Consider the following 9,134-nt stretch of genomic DNA (forward strand, 5'->3'; position numbering starts at 1 on the left):
CGGATTTTCTTACAAGCCAGTAACCTGCAGGACGCTGATGACGACAGAAAGCGAGCTATATTTTTAAGTTATTGCGGACCGGCAATTTATAGCTTAGCCTCCACTCTGGTCGACCCAGACACTTTAGAAACCGTCGCTTGGTCCACCCTACAAACCAAGCTTGCCGCACACGTCCAGCCAACAACTCCGGTTCGAGTGTACCACCACCAATTCGCACTGATGCTTATTATTATTATTATTATTATTATCATCATCATCATCATCATTATTGTTATTATTATTATTATTCCTGCTTTGAAGGGTTCCCCAGAGTTCAGCTCCCTCTGAACTTGCCCATTGGGTGAGATCGTCCACTGCTGTGGAGTAGCCCCAGGTCTATGTGTCATCAATCAGTCAATCACACACCTCCTGGAAGTCCCGCAAAGCTCTCGGGATACAAAATTATTGTTGGCTGGGGTTCTTGAAGACAAATGTATGGAATAAAAGATTTTTATAGCAATAGTGAACCTCTCGATAGAGAACTGATAACACACAGGTGACAAGCTGTCGATATTTTTTAGACACTGTATTAGCTGATTCGAGGATGCACAAAGAAATGTTTCCTGAGACGAGCGAGTGTGGTCTTGGTTCTCTAGGTCAGTGATTTTCAACCTTTTTTGAGCCGCGGCACATTTTTTACATTTACAAAATCCTGGGGCACACCACCAACCAAAATGACACAAAATGACACTCTTAAGACACTCTCCTCTCTTTTTCCATCCCTGTCTTCTCCCCCACGTGTGTGTGTGTGTGTGTGTGTGTGTGTACACTCTTGAACCATTTCCAAAACCAATTGAGGGCTGGGGTTTTTCTCTCTCTTATTCTTTGGGTGCTTTTTATCATATGCTTTAAATCAAGAGTCACTTCTCTCTCTCTTTTGTATATCTCTCTTCCCTCTCATTCTCTGTCTCAATCATTTTCTCATTTCTCTTTTTTCCTCCTCTTTTGGCTCATTTCTCTCTCTCTCTCCCCCACTTCCTCTCATTTTCTCTCTCTCTCTTTCTTTCTCTCTCTCTCTCTCTTTCTCTCAGCAAAAAGTTGCAAAACTGGAACCTGAGCTTCCTTCTTCACGGCACACCTGACCATGTCTCGTGGCACACTAGTGTGCCACGGCGCACTGGTTGAAAAACACTGCTCTAGGTGGCCCATCCTTCCATCCCCTTGAAATCCCTCAAGACCCACCATAGGTGAGTCCCTCCCTCCCAAAAGGTTTTGCCTCCGGTTCTCATCTTCTTGGCCAAGAGATATTTCTCCAGTTACAATGCCCGGGATGGATAACACTCAGGATCCTTGTTCAATACAAAATGGAACAATTCCCTCCTAATGTTTGGAAATTATGCTTCTCTTGGTGAAGCCCAAAATGGCATTTATCCTTTAAGCAGCCGTGTGACACCGTGACTCATGCTCAGCTTGTAATCCACCCCTGTTCCAAAAACCTTTTCATGCACACACTCACCCTACCTACAAACTGTGCTGAAATTGTTTTTCCTAGTGAGTAACATGCATTTGTCTCAATAAAACTGTTGTGGTTCAGCCTGAGGCTGCTCAGGGACCGGCTGTGTCTCTGCTGGCTCCATGCCCGGAGGAGGATGACAGCGAAGAGGAGGGGGCTGAACAGTCGGATGGGGGAGAGGAAAATCAGGAATGGGATGAAGGAGAACAGCATGAGAGCCCCGGGGGGGGGGGGGGCTCTCCCCAGCCAGTAGCTTGGAGTCATTAGGTGATGAAGCTCAAGCCGTCATTGACGGTCAGATGAAAGAAAGGAGCAATTAAAGAAGTATTATCAGCACTGAATTAGGAACAGCTGGGTTTGAGTGTGGTCCTCCTTAGCAGGGTTTAAAAGGCAGGCAAGCCCTTGAAGCCATGTGGAGTGTTATCAGTTTGGAGTGGCGTTATCCTGTCTTGTTTCTCGGCGTCTCTGTTCCTGGCTTGTGGCCCAGCAGCTTTGGAAGACCCGTGGGAGGTGTAGGTCTGCTATCTACAGCCTCGGCTTGGCAGCAAGAATTCTGCATTGCTGCATGGACGTTTGCCTGTGTGGATATATCTGAAGATTCAGCATTTTCCTGTTTGTAAGGACATTTTCTGTTACCTGTGTTTTTCTTGGATTTTAGAAAACTGCCTTTGCCTTTTACCAGTGTGTCTGGCTTCTCTTTTTGGGTTGGTATTGGCTTCTGGAGTGACCCAGACAGAACAAAAACTAGAAGGCCATTTTTCTTTGTGATCGAGATTGCTTTCAGCTTTGGAATATGAATGAATGCCATCCCAATTTGTGCCGGCTGCAAATTTGGTAAGTGTTCTAAAGGTGTCCCTTTATCCACAAAATGGATGAAAACACAGGACCAAATTAGAACCCCATTCTGATCCGTTCGACAGTTAGCATTATTGAGTACTTTTAAAAAATGATTTTCAAGCAGTTGTGAATGAACTTAATCGGCATGACCCCTGGATCTTGCTTTGTAATCAAAATCTTGCTTTTTAACCTCTGGAACCGTCTTCTGCCGCACGAATCCCAGCGACCGATTAGATCCCACAGAGTTGGCCTTCTCCGGGTCCCGTCGACCAAACAATGTTGTCTGTCGGAGCCTAGGGGAAGAGCCTTCTCTGTAGGGGCCCCGGCCCTCTGGAATCAGCTCCCCCCGGAGATTCGCACTGCCCCCTACCCTCCTTGCCTTCTGAAAAAGTCTAAAAACACATCTTTGCCATCCGGCCTGGGAACATTAGACCTTCCCCTGTCCAACGAAATATTGTTAGCATGATTACTGTATGAATGTGAATGAATGTTTTAAATTATAAATCTAAGAATTGTTTTAGTATATTGATTGGACAAACTATTGTTAGGTATTTTGGTATATGTTGTGGCCGCCCCGAGTCCACGGAGAGGGGCGGCATACAAGTCCAATTAAATAGATAGATAGATAGATAGATAGATAGATAGATAGATAGATAGATAGATAGATATGGATGGATGAATAGATAGATAGATAGATAGATATAGATAGATATAGATAGATATAGATAGATAGATAGATAGATAGATAGATAGATAGATAGATAGATAGATAGATAGATAGATAGATAGAGATAGATAGATAGATATAGATGGATAGATATAGATAGATAGATAGAGATAGATAGATAGATAGATAGATAGATAGATAGATAGATATGGATGGATGAATAGATAGATAGATAGATAGATATAGAAACATAGAAACATAGAAACATAGAAGTCTGACGGCAGAAAAAGACCTCATGGTCCATCTAGTCTGCCCTTATACTATTTTCTGTATTTTATCTTAGGATGGATATATGTTTATCCCAGGCATGTTTAAATTCAGTTACTGTGGATTTATCAACCACATCTGCTGGAAGTTTGTTCCAAGGATCTACTACTCTTTCAGTAAAATAATATTTTCTCATGTTGCTTTTGATCTTTCCCCCAACTAACTTCAGATTGTGTCCCCTTGTTCTTGTGTTCACTTTCCTATTAAAAACACTTCCCTCCTGGACCTTATTTAACCCTTTAATATATTTAAATGTTTCGATCATGTCCCCCCTTTTCCTTCTGTCCTCCAGACTATACAGATTGAGTTCATTAAGTCTTTCCTGATAAGTTTTATGCTTCAGACCTTCCACCATTCTTGTAGCCCGTCTTTGGACCCGTTCAATTTTGTCAATATCTTTTGTAGATAGATATAGATACCCCCCAGATTTTGGGGACAGAAGCCACTCTGCCAATCCACCAATCCAGGAGTTTGTCATCCCCCCCAGGCCTTTCCAGGCCCCCTTGTCACCCTTTGGAGGAGGACCCGGGATTCAGAAGAGAGGGTCCGGGACTGTTTTTCGCACCGGGAAGGTTCCTCCTCTGTCCTGCAGCCTCCAGTGATGGGCAGGGAGGAAGAAAGCTGCACCACAAAGGAAGCTCAGCCATTGGGACTTTATGGGGGTTGCTGCAGGGTACACAGAGGCACAAGACTACGCATGCAGGCCTCTCTCCAGCCTCCGAGGGGTCCAGCTGGGCTCAGCCACGGGACATGCTGACGGGGGCTGGGATGCGGATGTCCTGGCCTCGTTCCAGGCGCCGCTCACAATCAATCAGGTAGTTCACACCATCGATCACCAGCTGCACCAGCTCAACCTGCCGAGGAGGGGAACAGAAGCAAGGCCGGTAAGGGGGGCTGAGCTGGGGCACTTTGGATAGGCCCTGGGCTCTACTCCGCCGGCCCAGCCCGGAGAACTTCGTGTGCTCGTGCTGGCTTCCCCAGGCTCCGAAGGAGAAAGCCCCCAGCCCTGCTTTCCCTCTGCCCACCCTTGTCCAGGGCCCTTCCCAGTGATGGGCTACCAATTTTTTTACTACCACACTGTGGGCGTGGCTTATGCATTTCGTTTCAACATCTTTCAGTGCAAATTGGGGTGGAGCTCCAAATTTTGCTACCGGAACTGCGTTCCTGACCATTCCCAGTGGCCGATAAGGTCCCACAGAGTTGGCCTTCTCCGGGTCCCGTCGACCAAACAATGTTGTTTGGCGGGCCCCAGGGGAAGAGCCTTCTCTGTGGCGGCCCCGGCCCTCTGGAATCAACTCCCCCCAGAGATTAGGACGGCCCCCACCCTCCTTGTCTTTTGCAAATTACTCAAGACCCACCTTTGTCGCCAGGCATGGGGGAGTTAGGATATTCCTTCCCCTAGACCATTACAAGTTATGTATGGTATGTTTGTGTGTATGTTTGGTTTTTATAATAAGGGTTTTTAGTTGTTTTATTAAATTGGATTGTTACATGTTGTTTTTTATCATTGTTGTTAGCCGCCCCGAGTTTGCGGAGAGGGGCGGCATACAAATCCAATTAATAATAATAATAATAATAATAATAATAATAATAATAATAATAATAATTCCCGTAGGAGCCCATCACTGGCCCTTCCCCTGTTCCCACAATCCCCCGGGGGGTTCCAAGAGGCACCACAAAAGTCGGGGGGGGGCAGGAGGGGAGCCTTGCACCCAGCCAGACCTCAGCGTTACCTCGGATTTTCCCAGGCGGTCCAGGTTGGAAATGTCAAAGATGCTACCGGTGGCAGCTGTGTCCACGCCCCCAGTGCCTCGCTTCTGCAACCGCAGATTCTCCAGGATCTTGGAAAGCCGGTGGTCCTGGGCAGAGATGCAACGGGGGAAATGGAGCGTCAGATGGAAAGCTCGGTGGTGGTGGTGGTGGGGATGGGATAACTGGGAGCTTGGTGTGTTTTGTAGCTCCGAGGCCAAAGGATCAAAAGCCCTGATGTTGGCTTACATCCAGGAAAGGTGGCTTTCTAGATTGGACCCAAGGCACTCGGGGTGGTTGGGGCATTTAAGAGGTCAGTAAGGGGCGTGTAGTGTGCCTTCTGTCCCCTGTCCTATTGCTCTCCTATATCTCCTATTCCTTTCTTCTATTCCTATATCTCTTCTTCTATTCTTTCAATGATATATTTTATTCCTATATCTTCTCTTCTCTTCTTTCTTAGATATATTTTACTATGAATAGATCCTCTATAACCTTCATTACGTATTTTACTATGTGTAGACCCATTGTCTCTCCTATATCTTTTTTTTCTATTCCTATATCCTGAGCCAATGTGGCGCAGCAGGTAGAGTGCTGTACTGCAGGCCACTGAAGCTGACTGTAGATCTGTAGGTCAGCGGTTCAAATCTCATCGCCGGCTCAAGGTTGACTCAGCCTTCCGTCCTTCCGAGGACCTGGATGGTGGGGGCCATAGGCTGGCTCTGTTAAAAAGTGCTATTGCTAACAGGATGTAAAGCTGCCCTGAGTCTAAGGAGAAGGGCAGCATAAAAATCGAGTAAGTAAGTAAGTAAGTAAGTAAGTAAGTAAGTAAGTAAGTAAGTAAGTAAGTAAGTAAGCAAGCAAGCAAGCAAGCAAGCAAGCAAGTAAGTAAGTAAGTAAGTAATCCTTTCTCTATTCTTTCTTTGATATGTTTTATTCCTATATCTTCTCTTCTATTCTTTCTCTGATATATTTTACCATGAGTATATCCTCTATAACCTTCATTGTGTATTGGACAAAATAAATACGGTAAGTAAGTAAGTAAGTAAGTAAGTAAGTAAGTAAGTAAGTAAGTAAGTAAGTAAGTAAGTAAGTAAGTAAGTAAGTAAACAAACAAACAAACAAAAAAATAAATAAAAAATAAATAAAAAAATAAAAAAAATAAAAAAATAAAAATAAAATAAAATAAAATAAAATAATAAAAATAAATAAATAAAATAAAATAAAATAAAATAAAAAAATAAAAAATAAAAAAATAAAATAAAATAAAATAAAATAAAATAAAATAAAATAAAATAAAATAAAATAAAATAAAATAAAATAAAATAAAATAAAATAAAATAAAATAAAATAAAATAAAATAAAATAAAATAAAATAAAATAAAATAAAATAAAATAAAATAAAATAAAATAAAATAAAATAAAATAAAATAAAATAAAATAAAATAAAATAAAATAAAATAAAATAAAAATAATAAAATAAATTTCTTGTACTTGGCCCTTACTTTGCTCAGCAGGGGCAGTTTGATGTGAACTCCAGCTCGCAGGCCGGTGCCCAGGTTGGATGGGCATGTCAGAATGTAGCCCAGCCTTTCGTTCCACATGAACTCCCATCCTCTCTCCTGGATCAGTCGCTCCACCTGGTCGTGGGAGGAAAGACAGAGAGCCATGGGTCCCTCTAAGGCAGGGCTCTGTGGCCACCACCACCACTCCCCCATTTTGCCAGCCGTTTCCTTGGTGCGTGGACCCTCCCCTTCAGCCTCTCCATCTACCAGCCTCTGATTCAGCCCCCTTGAGAAGGTCCCAGTGGTCGGATGGGATGAACGGGGAGAGACTCACGTCCTTCAAGCCCCGACAGAACCTCTCAAAGACTTTCTTCATGTTGCCCCCTTTCTCCATGGAGATGACACGAGTGTGGTCCTCTTCATTGATCCAGACCAGGAAGCTTTTCTCGTGGTTGTGCCTGATCAGGAATGAAGACGCTGGTGAGGGGAGGGGAGGCTGCAGCCCACCAAATTGGCTGTGGTGAGAACCTCCCTCCCCTCCCTGGGCAGCCTCTGGTCTTCACCAATCATGGTGGAGCTTTAAGATGCTCCTGTAGTGGGAAGCTGCTATGGTGGAAAAGGCCCAGCCAACTCCATCCCCCCACTCATCCACATTTCTCATGGCTACAGAGGACCTCTGCGCAGAAACACGCCTCTCCCGGGGCCAGAGTATCGGTCCAGCCTGGTCTGTCCCTGTCAGAAGCATCTACAAAGACCTACCAGATTCCCCGGGCATCCGGCCAATCGCGGGCCATGCCTGCTGCTGTCAGTAGAGGGGAGACCGGCTTGTCAAAAAGGAAGTGGTCCTGAAGGAGAAAGCAGAAAGAAAAAGGAAGGGAGGGAGGGAGGGAGGGAGGGAGGAAGGAAGGAAGGAGAAGAGGAAGTGTTAGTAATGACCTATGAAGCCCTACACGGCATCAGACCAGAATACCTATGGGACCGCCTTCTGTTGCACGAATCCCAGCAACCGCTAAGGTCCCACAGAGTTGACCTTCTCCAGGTCCTGTCGACTAAGCAATGTCGTCTGGCGGGCCCCAGGGAAGAGCCTTCTCTGTGGCGGCCCCGGCCCTCTGGAATCAACTCCCCCCGGAGATTAGAACGGCCCCCACCTTCCTTGCCTTTCGCAAGTTACTTAAGACCCACCTTTGTCGCCAGGCATGGGGTAACTGAGATACCCCTGAGCACATATAGTTTTATGAATGGTATGATAGTATTGAATGGTTCCTAATGATGGGTTTTTTAAATGTTTTGTTTCTTTTTAAATATTGGATTTGTATATTGTTATGATTGTGGTGAGCCGCTCCAAGTCTCCGGAGAGGGGCAGCATACAAATCTCAATAATAATAATAATAATAATAATAATAATAATAATAATAATAAATTGTTGTTGTTATTGTTGTTGCTATTTTTATAGTTGTTGTTTTGTTGTTGTTGTTGTTGTTGTTGTTGTTATTATTATTATTATTATTATTATTATTATTATTATTATTATTATTATTATGCAGCCCAGGGGCCTTGCAGGGAGTGACAGGCAGTCCCAGACAAGAGGTGACCTGGGCCGGCGGATCCCACCAGCTGGGCCTGATCTTCTGGGCTCTTCCTCCTCGTGGCTGGGGCGTCTGTTCAGGGCCTGGCCGCCCCACCCGGCCTCCTTACCTCGATCAGCTGCTCCTGCTCCTTGTCGGTCATCTCACTCAGGCGGTAGTACTTGCCCGCCAGCTCCCCGGTCAGGCCACTCAAGGCTTCCACAGTGACTTTCTCCACCTCCCGCCGCTCGGCCCGGCTGCAGGCTGGAGGCAGGCTCAGGCCACGGATGCTGCGGCCGGTCCGGACCCGCGAGGAAAGGACGTAGCGCTCGTCAAAGTGGCCCCCCTTGATCTGAGGAAGAAGAGGCCAGTCACCCCCAGGGAGTTGGAAGGGAGGCACGATCGAAACATTTAAATATGTTAAAGGGTTAAATAAGGTTCAGGAGGGAAGTGTTTTTAATAGGAAAGCGAACCCAAGAACAAGGGGGCACAATCTGAAGTTAGTTGGGGGAAAGATCAGAAGCAATGTGAGAAAATATTATTTTACTGAAAGAGTAGTAGATGCTTGGAACAAACTTCCAGCAGACGTGGTAGATAAACCCACAGTCACTGAATTTAAACATGCCTGGGATAAACATAGATCCACCCTAAGATAAAATGCAGAAAATAGTATAAGGGCAGACTAGATGGGCCATGACGTCTTTTTCTGCCGTCAAACTTCTATGTTTCTATGTTTCTCTCTGGTCTCCTCCCTCCCGTTGCTCTCGGCGGGCAGGCGGGCTCCCGTGGCTTTCAGGGCTTGGCAGGAAGCCAGCGTCCAAGTGTAGGCGCTGGGTGGTGTCCCTTTGGTGGGGGAAGCCAAAAGAAAGCCCCGTCAGCCAGCTTGGAGCCTGGCCTGGTTGGCCCAGGAGCCCCCAAGTCATGGAATTGAGGGGGGGCACTTTGCAGAGATTATGAGCGTTTCCCACGAAATTTCCTGTGCTCGGAATGTGCGC

General features: G+C 45.5%; 1 protein-coding gene across 2 annotated transcripts in view; it reads right to left on the minus strand.

Annotated features, from left to right (window-relative positions):
- Positions 1–3,961: 3,961 nt before the first annotated feature.
- Positions 3,962–9,134, minus strand: part of CKMT1A (creatine kinase, mitochondrial 1A) — a 16,750-nt gene continuing 11,577 nt past the window's right edge. For both annotated transcript variants that reach the window (XM_070763574.1, XM_070763575.1), the window contains exons 4-9: positions 8,270–8,491; positions 7,334–7,419; positions 6,909–7,032; positions 6,575–6,709; positions 5,057–5,182; positions 3,962–4,177 (exon numbers count right to left, since the gene is read on the minus strand). In XM_070763574.1, coding sequence (XP_070619675.1) covers positions 4,061–4,177; positions 5,057–5,182; positions 6,575–6,709; positions 6,909–7,032; positions 7,334–7,419; positions 8,270–8,491 — 810 coding nt within the window. In that variant the 3' untranslated portion in view covers positions 3,962–4,060. The remainder of the gene's footprint in view (positions 4,178–5,056; positions 5,183–6,574; positions 6,710–6,908; positions 7,033–7,333; positions 7,420–8,269; positions 8,492–9,134) is intronic.

This window comes from Erythrolamprus reginae, chromosome 10, assembly GCF_031021105.1.
Source record: "Erythrolamprus reginae isolate rEryReg1 chromosome 10, rEryReg1.hap1, whole genome shotgun sequence".
Classification (NCBI taxonomy): Eukaryota; Metazoa; Chordata; class Lepidosauria; order Squamata; family Dipsadidae; genus Erythrolamprus; species Erythrolamprus reginae.